Raw genomic sequence first — 19,073 nt, forward strand, 5'->3', positions numbered from 1 at the left:
AGAAGGAAAGAGAGACAACTTCTAACTTCAGCAGCAGAACTACTCTCTACTCTCCTAATCTTAAAGACTATCTGGCGCTTCGTCGCGGCTGCTTTTAGTGTTGCTATTGTTGCTCCTCCGGTGACGGAATTGCCCGCGACGCTTTTGACAGCCGGCCTGGCCTGTCTTCACTTCCTGAACAATGACCCTGGCACTTATAGACAATCAATTGATGGTATCACGCATTGCAAGTTGAAATAAATGGCTTGCACAGTTATAAAATCATCCGCCTTGCGAAGACAACTAGCACGCCCACCGTGTCGGTCTCCTTCCACATTCCCCATATCGGCCCCCGTCACTCCACGTCATCTCCCCAGGATCGCATCATATCAGATTATAATTGCCCTTCAAGATGGAGATGACTCTAATCTGTCTTTGGTCCTCGACATTCTATAGCTCACGGTGATTTTCGCTCATCATATACAGCGTTGAGTCTGGTTCAATGATGGCTTTTCGCTTTTCGCTCTACTCAAGGTCAAGGGCGAGCCTGAGATCACTTACACACGCTACGCGACGAAGCCCCCACAAAGTATCATATCGGTCAGAACGGCATTCCCAAAGGTGATATACACGATATAGTAGAGTATGAAAGAGCACAGGCATGTATCAGCATACAGGGTAGCATCCCCAGCTACCCGGAGTCTCCGCAGTGGCGAGTTTCCTGTAGATGCACGCCATCATCCCCTTTCGATTTCTTCTATTCTAATCCTCCAACAACTTCCCGATTCCTCATTACGCGGGTATTTAGTGAGCTGCAGACATGTTAGTCGCAAGCTCGGAGATAATGGGATTGAAGGAGAAGAGGGGTAACTCACCATCGGGCTGGGCAAGGATGTACTCAACAGCCTTGTCGACTGTAGCGGAAGGCGATCAGTTCTCGACTCGGTCAATTCTCTTCGATGTTTGTAGTGACTTACCGCTGTGGATGGAGTCGGCCTCCTTGTCGGGGATCTCAATGCTGAACTCCTGCAGGCAGGTCAGTAAGCGCGCGATCACGGCAAAACCAAATGCGGCAGCCGTACCTCCTCGATGGCCATGACGACCTCAACGGTATCCAAGCTGTCCAGACCGAGATCGTTCGTGAAGTGAGAAGCGGCGTTGATCTACCGAGTATATATGGTTAAAACATGAACCCTTTACCGAGGGATTTTCGCCCGAAGCCGGAGCCTAGCGGGTATCGACTCGAATCACTAACCTTGCTGGCGTCGGAAACCTAAGGCGCATTGAATCCAGATACGTCAGTTCATGCTCTTCTGATAATTCTCGGTGATGCGAGACAACACGCTGATGGACCTTCATCCACGGCCCTGGAATGTGACTTTGACGCACCTTGTCGAAGTTCTTCAACAGGTTGACAATGCGGCCCTCGACCTCCTCCTTGTTGAGACCGGCAGGAGCGGAGTAGAGACGGACACCCTGGTAGGCGAAGCGAGGAGCGAATTGGGCCGGGCGAGCGACAGCAGAGCTACGGATCTGGAAGGGAGCCGCAGTCTTGACGGCACGAGGGACAGAGGCCCGGAGGGAGCGGACGACAGCGGCGCGGAACATGGTGAGATATGTGAGAATACCCAAGGGGGAGATATTAAGAGGGGAGAAGAAGTGTGGGGGGTGGGGAGGGAGAACGGAGAAGAGGCTGAGTGAAAGTGATAGATTAGCAGATGGGAGTGAGTGAACTCTGGGCTGGGTTGAGATGGAGACTGAATAAGTCGACGGATGGTTTCTGTTGCGGCTCGGAGCAGCAAAATCCTGCCGCCGGCCAATCAACGGGAGGGAGAAAGCCATGACCTAAGCCCAATTCATTTTGGAAGAGTGCAAACTGAACCAAAACTGACTTGACTGGAACTTGCTACCAGGAAAGGCACGGTGACCACCTGCACTGCATCAATCCATTTGAACTTCCCTTCCCTTCTCCCTCAATTGATTCCTCCTCTCCCCTCCCCCTCATCCTCCCCCTCCCCCCCCCCAGGCAAACTCCACTCGCCATGGCCTCCACCAAGTCTGTCGCCAGGCTTCTGGCCTATTCCCGCCCATCGCCGTTCGCTCTCCGTCCTACGCCCATCGGCTCCATCGCAAACTTCTCCTCCTCAGTCGCCCGCGCAGCTACGCCAGCTGGTCCTCCCCAACCAGGCTTCCGCTTGCCCCCTCCGCAGAAATGGGACCAGTCCTCTGAGTCCGCCCTCGACAAGGCCACCAAGTACTTCCTCATGGCCGAGCTGATGCGCGGCATGTACGTCGTGCTGGAGCAATTCTTCAGACCTCCGTAGGTGCCACCCTGCCTTCGCAAGCTTCCCGCTAGCCCCGAACCTCGACGGTGGGCCACTCAAGCCCGACCCTATCCTCCCATCACACACCTACTCGCCGTCAATTGAGCTTTGGCTCCTCCCTCTGCCGGAGCTCCCCCTCGTGGACCCGAATCATCCGCTAACGCGAAGAACCCTCGACAGTTACACCATCATGTACCCTTTCGAGAAGGGCCCCATCTCTCCTCGTTTCCGCGGTGAGCACGCCCTGCGTCGCTACCCCACCGGTGAAGAGCGCTGCATTGCCTGCAAGCTCTGCGAGGCCATCTGCCCGGCCCAGGCCATCACTATCGAAGCCGAGGAGCGTGAGGACGGGAGCCGTCGGACGACCCGTTATGATATCGATATGACCAAGTGCATCTACTGTGGCTACTGCCAGGAGAGTTGCCCCGTGGACGCTATCGTTGAGAGTGAGTTTGGCCTTCCCAGTCGCCCTTGGACCGTACCGTTGGGACGCGTGACTGACCGACCTTCACCTGTAGCTTCCAACGCTGAATACGCCACGGAGACTCGTGAGGAGCTGCTGTACAACAAGGAGAAGCTCCTGGCTAATGGTGACAAGTGGGAGCCTGAGATTGCCGCTGCCGCCAGAGCCGATGCTCCTTACCGTTAAGCCGCTTTGGTGTTAGACGACGATGTTCAGCCAGCATCTGCCGACATGAGGAGTAGAATCTTAACGAAAGTATCCGCTCCCATCTGTCGGTATGCTGGGGAGGTTTAAGCACTGAAGAAGAAAAGGGAATGTGTTTTTTCAAATTATTGAGAGAGTGGAAGAGTAGGGTGGTGGTCTCTCATCCCGTCAAGTTGACTCGGCTGCTCTAGCCTTCCATTACCCACCTTGTACATAAACTAACGCTCGCAACCCCTACCCCAACCCGATTTCTCATCTGTATTTGTCGGGCTCACTCCCAGAGGGGTGTCCTCTGCAGTTGCCCGGAAATCTCCGGCTCTGGTACTTCTCTGGTCTGTCTGCTATTGTGTGTCTTCTTCGATTGTCGAAGGATATCTATCTTTTTCTGCATGTCTCGATTATATGTGTCTGTTTACCTACACTGCCGTTTCCGGTTCTTTTGCCTAGGGATTTCCAAATCAAAGAAGTATTCTTTTGCCCCTTTGTTCTAGAACGGAAGAAGAAACCAGACAGAAGAGAATCAGTCATTCCTGAATGGGACACCAGATTGTATCAAATTCGTATCAACAAATGTGTTTCGGATGAAGTAGGAACGCTGCCTATGCACATATGCACATAACTTTGAGAGGACAAGAATGAACAAAGAAATAGGTAAGTAAAAAAGAATTCCCCCCAGAGTTTGAAAATGTTAAGAACTCCCCGAACACCATATCTCCAAATGATGACCCGCACTCAACAACACAACCCATTCCCTTTTTTAGTGAAAGCAAACTTTTTATGGGGAAAAAAGCACACACATCTGCTTTTGTCTCTCTTTTTTGGTTTTGGTGATTGATTCGTCCTTGCCCCTCCCGTCTCCTGGTTGTATTCGAGATATCGAAGGTGGTGGTGGGGGGAGGTGGAATTGAAGGAGTAGGTAAGGTATCGTAGTGGTGGTGGGTAGGGTAGGGTGGAAGGTAGATGATATTACATACTTGGGAAGGAACGACGACGACGGATCACCAGGGAGAATATCACCGCTCAATCAGGGTATGGAGGATAGCAATGAGGGAGGAAGAGAGGGAAACGGCAATGGTAAGAAGATGCAGTGGGAGGTCGGAGAAGGAAGGAAGGAAGGGCAACGGCGAAGGACTACCTTAGGTCCTGGTCACTTATTTCTTCTTCCCACCGCCACCAGCCTTAGCCTTGAAGCTACCTTCGAAGCCCGGTCTGGCCTTCTTCTTGCCTCCGCCGGCGGCGGGCTTCTTCTTGCCCTTGTTGCCTCCCTTCTCCTCGCGGCGCTTGCGGAGGTTCTCCTCGCGCTTCTGCTGGCGCATGTCCTTGCCGTGCTTGACGGCGTCGATACGCTCCCTCCACTCGCGCTCGGACTTCTTCTTAGCCGTCTCCTTGCGCTTGAGTGCCTTCTTCAGCAGCGACGTATCGTCGCGGACCCGCTCGCCATGGGCACGCTTCTTCGCGTTCAGCCACATGTCCTTCTCCTCGATGTCGGCCCGCCGCTCATCGTCCATGGACGCCAGCCGGGCCTTCTTGGCCTCGACAGCCTTGAGGGCGGCGGCCGGGTCGTGATGAGCACCCTGCCGCTTGGGCTGATCGCGGACGTTCTGGAGCGTGGGGTCGGCGTGCTGGCCGTCGCCGAAGACCACCCGACCGAAGGAGTAGTTGGCATTGCTGGAAGAGCCAACCGAGTCGGCAGGGGAGCGCGGAGAGGCAAGAAGGGAGCCGGATCCGCCGGGAGAGAAGCGGCGGGCCATGGCCTCGTCCTTCAGCCGTTGTTCCTCCTCGCGGGCCTTCTGACGCAGCTCCTTCTTGTGCGCTTTGCGCTGCTCGGCTTTTTGTCGGCGCGCTTCGATAAGCTCTTGGCGGTTGCGGGCGGGCTTGCCATTCAACCCATCGGCGTGACGAGCAGCCCGGAGCTCGTCCAGGCGCTTCTGAAGCCGCTGCTTCAACTGTTCGGAAGTGGCCTTGAGGGGCTTGAGGTCGTTGGAGGTGGAGGACTTGGGGGCATCGGTCGAGGGGGCGACGGAGGAGATGGAAGACCTGCCGGACTGGGGATTGGACGCATCAAATCCAGAGGAGTTGGGGGTCGACGAAGAGGTTTCGGGTTCTTCGTTAAACTCGAGTGAGAGCCCCTCTTCGGGAACAACGCCCTCGGCGGCGTCGCTCTCATCGCTGTCCTCAGCCTCCACTTCGTTGTCCTCATTTTTGCTGGCAGGGGCAGACTCTGAATCTTGCGCAACCTCGGCGGTAGATGTTTGCTCCTGCTTGGACTTTTGCTCGTCCTCCTTCGCTTTCCTGGCAGCGTCCTTGGCCTTCTTCTTCTCCTTTTGGTTGGCCTTCTTCTGTGCCTTCTTCTCTTCCTTCAACTTTCTGCGCGCTTCGGCGGCCTCGTTCGACTTGGCCTGGGCATCCGAGTTTGCCGAGTCTTCGGCCTGTTTTTGCTTCTTGGACTTTGCGTCACCACGTTTCAGACCTTCTCGGGGCTGCTCGGAGCCAAGTTCTCCGTCCTCGGACGAGGCGTCTTCTCCAGCTTTCTCTTCGTTCCGCTTGCGCTTACGAGCGTTCTCGTCCATCACATCCTTGGCCGTCTTGACATTATCGGGGTCTAACTTGGCCCGCTTGGCTTCGCGAGCTTGCTCCTTGGTCTGCTTTTTCCGCTGCCATTGGTCCTAATCCAGGGGTTGCGGTCAGCCACGTCCTGGGCAGCGGCTGGATAGTGATGGGGGGGAAGGGACAAGGGAGAAGAGAGTAGGAGAGGAGACGTAGGACAGGAGGGGTTTTTTGCTTGGAGCAGAAAAGGAGAAACCAAGGTGAGAACGTACACTGCCATCTTCACCGTAGTAGTTCTTTGCCGGGATTAGCGACAACAGACCATCGAAGGCCTGGGCGTGGTCTCGCAACCGTTCCTGATGAGAAGAAAAAAATGTCAATCTCGGGATCAGGCACACAGCAGAGCAGTGCAGTGCACGGGGCAACACACCTCGATGTCATCCATTTCTGCGAGAGACAAAAAAACCAGCAGGCTGTCCAAGAACACAAAAGAACTTGAGAAGCAAACACCAGCGCTGAAACTGGGGGGTTAATGGGTCTAAAGGGCAACGCTCGGGGTCGAGGTAACGAAAGCCGCGATACCACGAAAAAATTGGGTGGGCAGGTTGAAATCTTGGCATTGCTGGTTCTCCGCTCGGCTGTTCACCGCCTTCACCGCCTGCGCACACAAGATAATTAAGTACTCATGTCTTCCAGTTGGGTCAATCGGTCGGCCTTATCACCGGCAACTGGTAAGTCCGGGATGTCACTGGAAGTATGGACCACGTGCCCTTTACACCCACTACGTATCATGATCTGGACTTCAATGTGACCAGATCTGCACTCTGAAACTATACAGCATTCAATTCAATGAATGACAGCAGATGCAGAATCAGCCCACAGACTGCGATCCTTAACGGTATTTGTAGTATATTTCAGTTCTGTCATCTCTGTGAACCTCTTACTCTGGTGTTACTCTGTGATACATCTCGAATCTACATCATGAATATATATCCACCCCGCAATGTGCCTAGTATCGGGCAACAGGAGCCATCTACCTCGGCACTACCAGCCTCTAAAGCTCCAAGAATTCAGCGTCGGATCCCTTGTCATCTAAACCAACACAACTCTCACTCTCAATCGAGGTAATGTTGTCAAACGGCCAAGGAATCGTCCAAATCAAATCGAACCTAGTCGAACCCTCAATATATCAGCCACCCACACCCGAAATCCACGAGGCGTAACTGGTTCTTCCATTCTCGTACACGAGGGAGAGTCTGGAACTCACCGCTCTTCAGGATAAACGGGTGGGTCATCCGAGCCCAAGGCGCGGACGATATTCGCCATCTTTCCATGCCGCCATGAAATCAGGATATTGCCGGGCCCCCGGTAGTGACGGATCTTCCGCGCCACGCACTTCGCGTCATTGCGCTTACAGGAGGTGTCGATCGGCAGGGAGAGATCGTGGGCGAGCGGGAGGACGGTTTCGTAGGAGCGCCGGTGTTGGCCGACTATATCCGTATCGGGGTCAATGCTTTGCGACCAAAGGGGAGTTCACCAAAAGAGGGAGGGGGGCGCCGCTGGCTGGAGTTGCTTACGGGAGTTGATGTGTGGTGCCATTATATATCCGATATCATATGGTGAGTGGGCGCCGAAGACGGAACGCAGACATTCTGCGCGCTTGAAGCCGTCGGCGTTGAGACCGCTGTCGCTGGGATCCGGGGGCTTCTCCCCATGACGGATCAGGTAGATGGTTGGTTTCGTCGGTTGGGAGGGTGGGATGGAGGCACTCAGGGTCAGAGTGGATGCAGTGAGCAGGTATAGAATATTGGCAAGCTGAGAGGCGATCATCTTGATACTGTATATATGGTATGAGAGCTGATAGCGGTGATCACAGCTACCGCCGGGTCATTTCTAGTGCTTTATATCTCGAATCTATGGTGTCTTCTCATCGAGGGAGAGAGGATGTCCGCTTGCGCATCGCGACGTGCGGGAGAGTCGTCAGGGCTTTCGGGATATATGTACATCGGCCGAGTATTCGCCAGGTGAGGGAGGGTACGCGTGGAGATTTAAATATGGAGCAAGCAAGCAAGCTGAGGGTTGGTCGATCATAAAACACACTATCGATCGACGCAATGCAGATTTGGGGGGGGGGGGGGGGGGGGGGGGGGGGGGGGGGGGGGGGGGGGGGGGGGGGGGGGGGGGCAGCAGGGCAGCAGGCGACCAGGCGGCTGCATACGCAAGATGGCTGCTGAACCTGTTGTTGGCTGCTATGAGCGAATTTTTCGCGACCAGTAGACTGTGGAAATTTATTTGACGAGGAGATAACGAGTCCCCTGAGATGGGCCCTCTCGATCTCGTGCAACATGGAAGCTTTGACTTTGATTGGGACATCCGATCGGTCAGGCGACGATCCATGGAGCCCAGCTGAGGGTTTCTCGGGGCACAGAATTCATAACCTTAAAACAGGTCGATCTGCGGTGAGTGGTGTGTCCTCCCCAGTCAGAGTCAGATGATGTGAGCTGGCCGGCTGTTTTGATACTGCTTGTTTTCGAGCCATGAGTGAGGACCGTGGGGGTTTTTGTCACGGAACTCTGTAGGAGGCTGAAATGTGGATACGCTATAGCAGTTATCTTCAGTCGGGGGGATATGCTTTGGAAGGAAAGCTTGATGAGCAGGATCTTGCAACATGGCTATCAAGAAGTCCATTACCCTTGCATTTTGCTTTGTACTTTGCCTTGCACTGCTGACTGGTGATGTCCGTGGAGATTGAGAATGTCGTTTGTTGTATGTCGCATGCAAGGTAGCCTTGAGGCGGCATCGAGGAGCTGCGGATCTACTTATACCTGCCGTAGGTTTGTATGTACAGCACAGGTAGGTAGGTGCTCGTAAGTTGCCGTGCGCTCTCCCCGCGCTCCGCGAACAGACGCTCAGGCAGCCTCCCTGCTGCTCTGCATGAGCCTGTGAGGGAACAATTAAGCTTTCAAGTTGGCTCGGATAGGAAGACACTATGAACAAGCTCGGACTGAGAGTCAGTTCCTTGGGATGGGCTCTCCGCTTCGATAAATAACTACCGCTTATGATGTGTTAGATTGGGGTCCAAGTCTGGGTCTATCGACTACTGTACGTTAGTACTGTAGCCTGGGCAGTTGTTCCTCTCCTTAATCGGGGAGATATCAGCAGTTCATCCGAGACCAAGCCACTGTAGGTGGATTTGAGATACCCCTCCGCCTCAAAAGAAAAGATGGGTTGTGACTGTCGAGTTGCCTCGGATACTGAGCCGACAGCACGGGCCCCAATCCTTTCAGGTGACCGAAAAGGGGAGGGGTTGATTGATTGATCAGCAAGCGATGAGTTATTCTAGAAGCCCCTTCCACAAGGCTTGTGATCGCTTCGAGTACCTATATCCTCTCTCTTGCATCCTTCAGCTGAGGATCTTCTATTCTAGTGTGTGCTCGGCTCTAAGCCCCAATTTTCCACGGTCTCCAGAGGTTGAGACCCGAGGGAAACCAGCCACAGTGGGCTTACCAGCATCTGAGTGGTCTACGTGGGACTGTTTCCTCCACTTTCCGCACGTATTCACTGCCCCCCCGGTTACGTATATCTCAGCGGAAGATGTCAGACCAAAATTTCCGCTAGTGTATGTCTGCCTGTTACGTGCCGTGCGGGAACGACGGAGTCTCCGATGGGATGCACACTTGAACCCCTGTTAGTAAAAATAGGACATCGACATTTCTACTTAGGGGGTACCTAGTTTCTACGGAGGCTCGGCAAGCTCCAAATTGCAAAAGCACCTTTAATTCCATCTACCCGAGGATCCGGAAATGCGATAGACTCCCACTAGGGAGAGGGAGACTATCCGTACTCGTACTCTAAATCGAAGAGCTCATCCCGAGCCCCATAGAATCGCAGTCTTGGCATTACAGGCTCGGGCTATCGGCATCACGCCATTACCCGTCGTACTGCGGCCAAGCCGTTCCTTGAGGCTGTGCCAAGTACACCTGCGCCACAGTGACTGCGGTATGAAGTAACTTATGCAGGAGTTGATGCCTGAATGTGCACGACGGTTTCCAGCCTTACCAGCCAAGTTTTCGAAATCGGATGGCCGCATGTTTGTGACCAAGGATGATCGTTGCCCCAGTGGCGCATCGATGTACTGGTACAGTACCAGTGAGTGTATCTTTAGGTACACTCGGTAGCATGGGACTTGGAAAGTCACCATCGAGGCACACTATAGATGCCCTGGATATTGCGGCAGTGTCAGGAGTACCTCACTTAGCATTGGTGATCGGTCTCAGCCCTGCGTCCATCCCAAGAAACACATGGCTGCAAGAGCGCACAGCCACCCCACACCTCATCGTGGCGGGGGAGTCATCCGTACGGGTCACCGCTCTTGCGTAAACTCAGAACAATTCTCACATCAGAACACCCCAAAGACAACACTTACTGAACCCAGAGAGGTAATCATGTCCAGGGCTGGGGGGGGGGGGGGGGGGGGGGGGGGCAAAGGAATTGGGGCCAGTACTGTCCTGCATGGGGTTGTTTTTCTGACCGCAGTGTGGCTCAGTCATACGGAGAGAGGTAAGATTGGCATGTTTTGGCATGTTTTGCCTAGTAAATCTCGCAGGGCTTGGCATGAACGGAGAAGAGGGAAACAGTGGGAAACAGTGAATTCATGGTGGGGCTCGTCCCCAGCAATTCACAGGAAGAGCCAGGAAGGCCAGAAGGATCCGACTGCGCCTGCTCAGCCCTGTAGTGCCGTAGTAGTGCCAGATCAGCTTATCAAAGTGGCCAAATCTCCCACTATAAAAGCCTAAGGTGCCCCTCGTTCCCATCATCAGTCCTTCATCATACTATCCCACTTTCCTCCTTTCTCCGACTTAGAAGTCAGATAAAAACACTTACATCACACATCCATATCGATTTACCCCTCTTCGTCTCACACACACACACACACACACACACACACACACACACACACATTATGTCCGGCTACGATCAGTACAACCAGGGCCAGGGTGGCTACTACGGCCACCAGCAGGGTGGTTACCAGCAGGGTGGCTACCAACAGGGCGGCTACCCCCAGCAGCAGGGCTATGGACAGCAGCAGGGCTACGACCAATACAACCAGCACAGCCAGCAGCACGGTAGCCAGGGTGGCTCTGCCAACGACTACTATGGCTCCAGCGGACAGCAGTCTCAGTATGGTGGTGAGAGCCAGTACGGCCAGCAGCAACAGTACGGCCAGCACGGTCAGCAGCAGTACGGTCAGGACCAGCGTGGAGAGTAAGCTCACCCTCATTGATTTTCCCTCTACACCAAGGTATCATGGTGACTGACATGCTCTTTTCTCTTTTCTAGGTACAACCAGCAGGGTGCCCCTGGTGGCGCTCAGGATGGCGAACGTGGCCTCGGTGGTGCCCTCGCCGGTGGGCTTGCGGGAGGCTTTGCCGGTCACAAGGCGGATCACGGGATCCTCGGAACCATCGGTGGTGCCATCATCGGAAGTATCGCTGAGGACGCCATCAAGAAGCACAGACACAAGGAGGAGGAGCAGCAGCAGCAGTACGGCGGCTACCCTCCCCACGGTGGTCCCGGTGGCCCCCCTCCTCCCGGCTCTCACCACGGTGGCGGTGGTATGATGGACCAGTTCGGCAGCTTCTTCAAGAAATAGACGGCTCCTCCGTTGCCTGTTCTTGATCTCATGACCTTGCTGCTGCTTCATTCGATGTGACTGAGCCTTTTTATCTACTTGTTGCCCTTTTCTTTTTTTGTCACGGCCGGCCGGGGTATGGGAAATGAATCCTAGTCTTTTCTTCCAACAACCGTTTCTTGCGCTCAAGATTGCTCTGCTTTTCTCTGGATTGCCTCCTGAAGTGTTGATACTAGGGATTGGACTTGAAACTTGATACCGATGCTGGGTCTGCCAGCATATTTAGCTTATTAGTGGCTACGCTACAAAGGATCGTACTGCCTTTGACCCCGCAAATCCGAGAATTTTTGCTCCAGAAGAAATGTAACTGTAGATGCAAGATACAATATGTTTTCATGAATGTCATAAGTAAATTATAAGAAACCTATCTGTCAACGCTCCAAAGAGGGGGTGAGATGGCGGGGTGACCGTCCCTACGACACCCGAGTCCCGACAACCCAACCCCGCCTTTAGATTTCATGCATTTCCGGGAGGACAAGTACTACAACCATTGGTCGACCGGGACCTACTGAGTCATGAGGTGATGAGTTGTCCCAGCAAGTAGGAGGACTTGCATTTGAACCACTGATTGACATCTGACACCAGGATGATGAGCGCATTTACGTTATTGTCGTGTGTCTGCGTTCCCAGCATCTCTCAATCCTGCGTCTCTCAGCACGGCCCGGAATACTCACCGCGTCCTGCCTGTGTCTGGTGAGGATCTCGTGCAGACCCAGCAACGTGTCTACGGAGGGGAAACCGGCATGGGCGATGCCCTCCAGCAGCTCGATCAAGGCCTCGTCCTCGTCCTCATGGAAGGTCGTCTTCCCGCCGAGTCGGTGCTGGTAGATGCCCCGGACCCGATGCTCGGCGCCGTCCGTGGGGAGGACCTCGCGATAGAAGCGACACCATGCCCCGGTGCTGATTTCCCCGGCGATGAGGGCCGAGTCCGGGTTCTCGCGCCGCGCCTGCAGGAAGATGTGCTTGAGCAGTTCTTCCATGCGGGCCCAGGGGAACTCCTCGAGAAGCAGGTCCCCCGGGCCCAGCATGTAGAACATCGTCGTGCAGGGCGTGCTCCTCGAGCCGAGTTGGTATGCGACCTCGCGCTGCCGGTCATACAAGCAGCCGAGCGAGCGTCCGCCGTCGGGGGTGCAGCCCCCTGGGTGCAGTGAGATCTCCCCGGGTTGGATCATTTTGTGGCGGGTTGAATTGGGGATGGTCGATGTTGTAATGAGCGGCGGTATATAAAGTAGATAGTGCAGTGCAGGTTAGTCAGGTTATCAGGCGAATGACTCTATCTTTTCCGCTTGGGAGAGCCTGCTTGCCAGGCACGGCATATTTATATCTAGATTGACCCAGTGTTCTAGGAATCACATTGTCTTTATGTGTGTGAGCTCTTTGACCGCAGCAAGATAAAGGAGAGTGTCCTTTATTACTAGACCTGGAGGGTGATAGTCTCGGTCTCGGAGTATAATCCCATGGTCTTAGTCGCGCAAGTAATTGTTGTGCCGTCAGAGTGGTCTTTGTACCTATCCCTCCGGTCTGAGATTCGGTGTCTATTGTGGCCAGTTCAGCAGTGTCTATTCCTGTCTGGTACTGTACAGTACGATTGTATGGAATGGGACTTGGTGAATAGGCCTCCATGATATGGACGAGAAGAAGGTGAGATACCTTGGAAATAGATGGATCATACATCGTCGCCCTGAGGCAGCCAGGCTTGGCCCGAAGTGGATTAGCGTGTGATCCTGGGTGCCTGGGGCAGAATTGTGCGGCCAAGCCCGATCAAAAGTTCGAGCGGAAGATTCCCTTCGACATTTGCGGAAGGGAACAAAACTGCTCTGTATAGTACACCATGATTGTTCGGCAATGTTTGCGGCAAAGTGAGTTCTTGTCTGCTATCTCGGCTCTATTGAACGTTGTATCCTGATGACTGACGCTCTCTCTGTCTTGCAGGCCGCCAGCTCGGTGCGCTCAACTGCCAATCGCGCGTCTGGGCCCGATTCTCCTCCACCGAGACGATTGTCGACACTCCGATGCAGCAAGCCCCCCGGGTGACTGCTACTCCCAGTGGAATACCCTCGGAGCCTGGGTCGCCAGCAGAATATGGAATGACATCTGAGAAGGCTGCCTGGGGCAAGGGCCTACAGCGCAGTTAGTACACCCCATGTCCACGAGTCCGGACGGCAACACTAACATCCGATGTTCTTCTTATCTTGAATAGAGTCCGACTTCCGCAAAATGGGAACCACCGTGGTAGGCAAATACCACCCCGACAATCTTCTCCTCGACCCCCCGAAACCATCCGACATCACCCTCGAACTGCTTCTCGCCAACCAGACCCATCTCGGCCACTCCACCTCGCGCTGGAACCCGCAAAACTCCCCCTACATCCACGGTATCCGCGAGGGCGTCCACATCATCTCCCTGGACGTGACCGCCGCGTACCTACGGCGTGCGGCCAAGGTCGTCGAGGAGGTCGCCGCCCGCGGCGGGTTGATCCTGTTCGTCGGCACCCGGAAGGGCCAGAAGCTGACGGTGGTGCGGGCCGCCGAGCGGGCCAAGGGCTACCACCTCTTCGAGCGGTGGATCCCCGGCAGCTTGACCAACGGGAAAGTCATCCTGGGCCACTGCGAGGTGAAGGTGGTGAACATGTACGACGACGAGCTGCCGGCCTTCAAGGAGGTGGCCGCCTCGCGGCCCTCGCTCAAGCCGGACTTGGTGGTCTGCTTGAACCCCCTGGAGAACACGGTCCTCCTGCACGAGTGTGGCCTCAACAACGTCCCCACCATCGGCATCATCGACACGGATGCGGACCCCACCCGCGTCACCTACCCGATCCCCTCGAACGATGACAGTATGCGGGCCGTCGGCCTCATTGCGGGCGTCCTGGGACGCGCCGGAGAGGCCGGTCAGAAGCGGCGGTTAGAACTTGCGAGGATGGGTGAGACTCTTTACCAGCCCCTTAGAAATGCCGAACTCCCGTTCCGGCGGGCGGGGAGGGAAACCGATCAGGGAGAGGGTTCTTGAGGGGTGGGAATGAAGACTCGGCGCTACGTAATTTCTTTCTGATATTGGATTGCCTACCCTTTGACTGGGATTGTACTGTATAGGACATATAAACGTTTTGGTGTTTTCCCTCTCTCCATGTTCCCCTTCTGGTGTTGCGTTGCGTACATGTATCAACAAATGTCATGTGAATCATATCTTTATCATCCTGGGGTTATCTGATTCTACTGTTAAACGGACTGTTCTCGTGTGCCATCCATCATGAAATCCCGTTCGAGATCTTGGATAGGTAGAGTGACGGGTGGTTAGTTTCTCCTTGCATGCCGATTCCACATGGGATATACGTGGTTAACTTCCCGGGGGAATCTGGGAGCACTTCCAAGTATGGCCAGCGAGATGATTGTATTCCCGTGCAAACATCCACTTGCCCTGTGCACTGAACCAGCAGCGGCTGCCTCGCTCTTAATCATGTACCGGCGCTCGTGTCGTCGCGGCGCATATGATCCAGACATGACTGACCGGTAGTTGATGGGTACGGAGTACCTAGTAGTGATAACCAGTCCGTCCGAAGCCAGAGCGCCAACTTGAGCGAGTCACCATCATACGATGGGTCAGATTTTACAGGAACATCGAGCGAGAGTCGTCCGGCGTGCTCATCATACGGTGTACAAAAGCCACGGGTAGCGGCATGCTTCCTCCGCTGGGTCTATTGTGACTTTCTGTCCTCGGACCACTACTAGATTACTATCAACTCGGCAAGTCACATAACCACTGCACCAGTCAATCTGATTAAAGTCAATAATCAATAGACAATCAACCACCCGAGCAGTGTTCAAAGTCAAGTCAAGCCAATGATCAACTCCACCACTATGGGGGAGCAAACCAACAATGCGAGACCCTTCAAACCTTCTTCTCCAGACTTATGCTCATCCATCTGACCTCTCATATCCACCCTACCCGATCCAGATGTATCTCCTACTACCGTTCCCATGCAGGGACTGAGCGGTAGGGACGTGGTAGCCCTAGACTACACCTAGTACAGAGCAACTATCCATTAGCCTCCACCGGTTGAGGACGGTATCCTTCATGCAACCCTATCAATAATTCCATCCCGGACCAGGGCCACCTGATTGGCACAGAACCCCGAACGCGGTGCTTGTGTGGCTGTGATAGTTCGATGCAGGAGGCCAGCCTGGAAGGGTAGTTCTCGATTGTGAGCATACCAGTATGGCGATGGTTTCCTTTCGTATTCAAGTCCACACCCACAGGGTAACCACGATCTGGATGAGGTTAGAGCAGGGATCGATATTGAATTCCTGGTATGACATATCGACGATCCCATATTTTTTTTCTTTCTTGTACCTGCTACTTATTCCCCCCTTCCTCTCTCTCTTCCTTGGGGACAGTGGTTGTATAAATCCAGCTCCTGAGCTACCTGCTCTCCCTCCTCCCTCCTCTCCCTCCATCTCTTTCCTTTGACAACTCCAGATCCAACCCACAGCAAAGAAATCAAAGCGAAAATGCACCTCCTCCTCCTCCCCCTCCTCCTAACCTCCGCCTCCCTCGTCGCCGCATCCCCGAATGCTGCTGCTGCCGCTGCTGCTGCTGCTGCCGCCGCAGCGCCAGCAGCCACAACGGCAGCCAGCACAGGGGATACCGCGCAGTGCGCAAAGAGGTACGTATTTTCTCCTTCTTATCCTAACCCAACCCAAGCTCCCAATCAAGAGACCCTCCGAATCCCGAGCCCAAGTGTGCTAGTTAACCCAACTAACACGAGGGGAACAGTATCCTCGATGCGTGCCTGAAACAACTCCAACCGCAGATGGACGCCTGCGCGCAGAACGACTGGGATTGTCTGTGTACGCAGAGTCAGAATGTTTTGACGTATGCACCCCCCTTGACTCTTTTCCCTGCCCCAGAATTCTCGTTGTTCTCTGGGATGCTTGCGTTTTGGTCATTAGTGTGGGTGTCGTGGTGGGGGTGGTGGGTGCGTGGGTGGGTGTTCTTGTCTTGTGGTGTCGGCTGCTGTATACATCTATACCGCTCACCCACCCACCACTCAATCACCACCCGCCATACCTATACACCATTACCATACCAGATCAACCTCACGCACACTATCCGAAGCCAAACGCATAGCTTCTACACACTTCCCCCGAAAACTTACACTAACCTTTCTCCCGGGCCAAAAGCTGCTACAACGACTGCCCCTCCGACCCGGGCCGCTACACCGTTACCCAGCAACAAGTCCCCTACTGCAACGCCGCCCAGGCCAACTCGCTGCTGTACTCGACCTCCACCAAGGTGACCAAGACCTCCTCGGCGACCACGACGACCGCGCCCACCACCACCGCCGCCGCCAAGACGACCGCCGCGTCGGCCACGGCCACCGCGGTCGAGTCTTCCGGGGCGGGTGCGGCGGCAGGTGCCGGTGCTGCAGCTGGATTGGAGCTGGGGTTGGGGGTTGCGGCGGTGGTTTTGGGGGTGTGGGGGATTTAGTTAACAAGAACCATGCATGTTGTTTGATGGGAGGGTAGGATGTAATTGCTGCATGAACTGATGGATTGGATGGATTTGTATGTACCATGTATGAAAGAATTTTGTGATATTATGTGATGTCTAATTTGCGAATGCTGTGATAAATATTTTAGATAATTAAACAGATGTAGAATGGGTATCGAATGCATGCAGAAATTCAAAACGCAAGTTCATACTTCATGACTCCCCAGTAGGACGTCAACCTCCGGTAAGCTGATCGGAATGTCTCCTGTATTCGTCTTCGCCCTGTCCACACCGCCGTCGACAAGGCCCCCGTGGCGCAGATCCCCGCTAGAGTCCATTGGAAAACTCCCTCGGAGAAAATGGAGAGTGACGACCTGATGGTTTCGGCTGTGTTCTATGGTTCTCGTGGTCAGCATCCAAAGCCACGGGAAGAAAGAAGGAAGTAACGGATAACATACCCATGCCTCAAACGCCTCGAACACCCTCGTCGCTCCCATGTGATTGCCCTCGAAATCCACCGCCACCAGTCGAAAGTAACCCTCCCCCAGGAGTTTGACGGTCGTTTCAAACCCCTCCTTCGGTTCGTACTGCACGCTCTCGAACTCCTCCTCCGGGGCACTGCCATTGCTGGCCCGCTGCAAGACCCAACCCGCCACATCCGTAGCCCCGTTCCAGCTCACGTACGCCGTGTGCGCCGTCTCATCCACCTCGACGTCTGGCGGATCGCGCGGTCGCCCGACCCAGTGGGACTTCTGCGCACGGTACGATTTGGTCCACCCAAACCAGAAGAAGACCCTAGGGCCCCAGTGGAAATCGCAGAGGAGGTCGCCGTCGGTGCTGAACTCGGTGTAGGCGGAGGATTTCCCCCAGCCAATGAACACATTCCCGGTTCGCGGGAGAACTTGCAGGCTGCCCTGCGAGTGGCTGCTGAAGCGGCCCGGGCTGTCGTAAACATGGAGGGTATCGGCGGTCCAGTCGGCAAAATCCAGTCGGATCATGAGGCCCCGGGAATGGTCGCAGGTGTACCCGGTCTCGTAGGCTGCGTTGTCGAGCAGGGTGAGTACATTGTCCGAGTACCAGCGCGCGTCGTGCTGCCAGGTGAACCCCGTTGCCGAGCCATCAGAGGAGATATCCCGGAAAGTGTTGCGCTTCCCGCCCAGCACCCACAGGATTTCCCCGGTCGAACTGATGCAGGTGACAGTATGCATGTAGCGGGAAGATATGAGGTAGCTTCCGTCACTGGGATGCTTGTCGATACTATCGATATGGAAGTAATCGTACGCATCCTGTGGGGAGGGCGAGGAACCCTTGTCGCCGAAGGGGATGTACGATTCGTCGATGGCATAGTGATCGCGTGCGCGCCACTCGAAGAGAAGCTCGCCTGTCTCAATGTCAATCTCCTGGAACAAGCTGTCGTATATCCAGCCATCTTCAGGCCCGCCGACTGCGCTCAAATCCGCCTGGCAGATTTCGTAGATGGTCAGGATCGCGGTGCCTTGGTCGGTGATTTTGAACTCGTGCACGTCGCCTTGATGACCGTTGGCGGCCGAGACAATTTGGACAACGTCGTAGGAGGAATTCAGCTATTCAAGCGTGAGATGATTAGTTCAGCTGGCAATCACATACAACTAAGCATTCTGCGGTAAGACCCACCATGTAGTACTGTCCCATGCCTCGCGTGCCATCATACTCGCCGGCCCAGAAAGTGAGGTAATCTTGGCCTTGATACTGCTGTACCTTCAAGTCCATGACCTCCCCGAATGCGCGCTCCATCCAGACTAGATTCCCCCGGTGGTCGTAGACTAAGGGTCCCGGTTCGGGATAGCTATGACCACGCGGGCTGAGAAAGACATAGCCTTCTTCGCAATCGGGATGCCATTGTTTCACATGAACCTCGGGGGACTGCATGTCGACCGACTCATAACTCAGCGTGGGATGCGGGCCGAACAACCCCAGTTCATACCAGAGGCCGTGCCATGAGAAGGCCGTTGCCAGTAAGGGCAGGAAGCCCCAGAAAACCAGCAGTGCGGCCATCTATGGTCGGAGATAGAATGTTTTGAGATAGAATGAACAGAAGGAGAATGCAATCCTTGAACAGCCGCGAGAAAAACATCTTGTAGGGTTGAAGTGAGCCATCCTAACCAAAGTGGACACAGCATGACGCGGTCGATCATGGATTGCAAAGCGACTGACGAGTCAACGTCGGTTTCAACCGAACCGGCCCCGTTAGCGGTCGTCGTTCGTTGGCTTGTGTTCCACTGATAGTCCCCAGTCGTTCAGAACCCACGTAAACAAGATTCCCTTGAATCCACTTGGGGCGACGCTAGATTGTTTAGGTCGTGGAGAACCACGCGGAAATTCTCGTTGTCAGAGTTCC

General features: G+C 54.6%; 9 protein-coding genes across 9 annotated transcripts; 4 read left to right on the plus strand and 5 right to left on the minus strand.

Moving 5' to 3' along the window:
• Positions 1-571: 571 nt before the first annotated feature.
• acpA (acyl carrier protein) lies at positions 572-1,729 on the minus strand. The gene is made up of 6 exons (XM_025672126.1): positions 1,369-1,729; positions 1,235-1,252; positions 1,062-1,142; positions 957-1,005; positions 855-893; positions 572-791 (listed from the first exon to the last, which is right to left on the minus strand). Exons 1-6 carry the CDS (start codon positions 1,585-1,587, stop codon positions 784-786), a joined length of 414 nt encoding a protein of 137 aa, XP_025527318.1. The 5' UTR covers positions 1,588-1,729; the 3' UTR covers positions 572-783.
• A 249-nt stretch (positions 1,730-1,978) lies between these two features.
• On the plus strand, positions 1,979-3,423 carry BO86DRAFT_389416 (NuoI/complex I 23 kDa subunit family protein). The gene is made up of 3 exons (XM_025672127.1): positions 1,979-2,299; positions 2,484-2,749; positions 2,822-3,423. Exons 1-3 carry the CDS (start codon positions 2,022-2,024, stop codon positions 2,950-2,952), a joined length of 675 nt encoding a protein of 224 aa, XP_025527319.1. The 5' UTR covers positions 1,979-2,021; the 3' UTR covers positions 2,953-3,423.
• Positions 3,424-3,780: 357 nt separating this feature from the next.
• Positions 3,781-5,844, minus strand: BO86DRAFT_389419 (putative 60S ribosome biogenesis protein Rrp14). Its single transcript, XM_025672128.1, has one exon. It carries the CDS (start codon positions 5,538-5,540, stop codon positions 4,122-4,124), a length of 1,419 nt encoding a protein of 472 aa, XP_025527320.1. The 5' UTR covers positions 5,541-5,844; the 3' UTR covers positions 3,781-4,121.
• Positions 5,845-6,571: 727 nt separating this feature from the next.
• On the minus strand, positions 6,572-7,914 carry BO86DRAFT_419194 (putative phosphoglycerate mutase family protein; the record flags this gene model as incomplete). Its single annotated transcript, XM_025675110.1, has 4 exons — positions 6,572-6,686; positions 6,785-7,007; positions 7,095-7,285; positions 7,889-7,914. 4 exons carry the CDS (start codon positions 7,912-7,914, stop codon positions 6,572-6,574), a joined length of 555 nt encoding a protein of 184 aa, XP_025527321.1.
• Positions 7,915-10,037: 2,123 nt separating this feature from the next.
• Positions 10,038-11,170, plus strand: hel10 (putative high expression lethality protein Hel10; the record flags this gene model as incomplete). Its single annotated transcript, XM_025674461.1, has 2 exons — positions 10,038-10,782; positions 10,858-11,170. The coding sequence occupies exons 1-2, from the start codon at positions 10,481-10,483 to the stop codon at positions 11,168-11,170; spliced, it is 615 nt and encodes a 204-aa protein (XP_025527322.1). The 5' UTR covers positions 10,038-10,480.
• Positions 11,171-11,598: 428 nt separating this feature from the next.
• Positions 11,599-12,475, minus strand: BO86DRAFT_389423 (uncharacterized protein; the record flags this gene model as incomplete). The annotated part of the gene is made up of 2 exons (XM_025672129.1): positions 11,795-12,475; positions 11,599-11,729 (listed from the first exon to the last, which is right to left on the minus strand). A coding segment is annotated over exon 1 (568 nt), but the record flags the coding sequence as incomplete, so codon positions are not given.
• Positions 12,476-13,009: 534 nt separating this feature from the next.
• Positions 13,010-14,432, plus strand: BO86DRAFT_339284 (mitochondrial 37S ribosomal protein uS2m). The gene is made up of 3 exons (XM_025669009.1): positions 13,010-13,068; positions 13,142-13,339; positions 13,410-14,432. The coding sequence occupies exons 1-3, from the start codon at positions 13,041-13,043 to the stop codon at positions 14,213-14,215; spliced, it is 1,032 nt and encodes a 343-aa protein (XP_025527324.1). The 5' UTR covers positions 13,010-13,040; the 3' UTR covers positions 14,216-14,432.
• Positions 14,433-15,714: 1,282 nt separating this feature from the next.
• On the plus strand, positions 15,715-16,693 carry BO86DRAFT_399847 (GPI anchored serine-threonine rich protein; the record flags this gene model as incomplete). Its single annotated transcript, XM_025673667.1, has 3 exons — positions 15,715-15,869; positions 15,980-16,078; positions 16,387-16,693. The coding sequence occupies 3 exons, from the start codon at positions 15,715-15,717 to the stop codon at positions 16,691-16,693; spliced, it is 561 nt and encodes a 186-aa protein (XP_025527325.1).
• A 196-nt stretch (positions 16,694-16,889) lies between these two features.
• Positions 16,890-18,730, minus strand: BO86DRAFT_419196 (arylsulfotransferase family protein; the record flags this gene model as incomplete). The annotated part of the gene is made up of 3 exons (XM_025675111.1): positions 16,890-17,090; positions 17,155-18,279; positions 18,350-18,730. 3 exons carry the CDS (start codon positions 18,728-18,730, stop codon positions 16,890-16,892), a joined length of 1,707 nt encoding a protein of 568 aa, XP_025527326.1.
• Positions 18,731-19,073: the final 343 nt, after the last annotated feature.

This window comes from Aspergillus japonicus (genome assembly GCF_003184785.1).
Source record: "Aspergillus japonicus CBS 114.51 unplaced genomic scaffold BO86scaffold_26, whole genome shotgun sequence".
NCBI classification, from domain to species: domain Eukaryota; kingdom Fungi; phylum Ascomycota; class Eurotiomycetes; order Eurotiales; family Aspergillaceae; genus Aspergillus; species Aspergillus japonicus.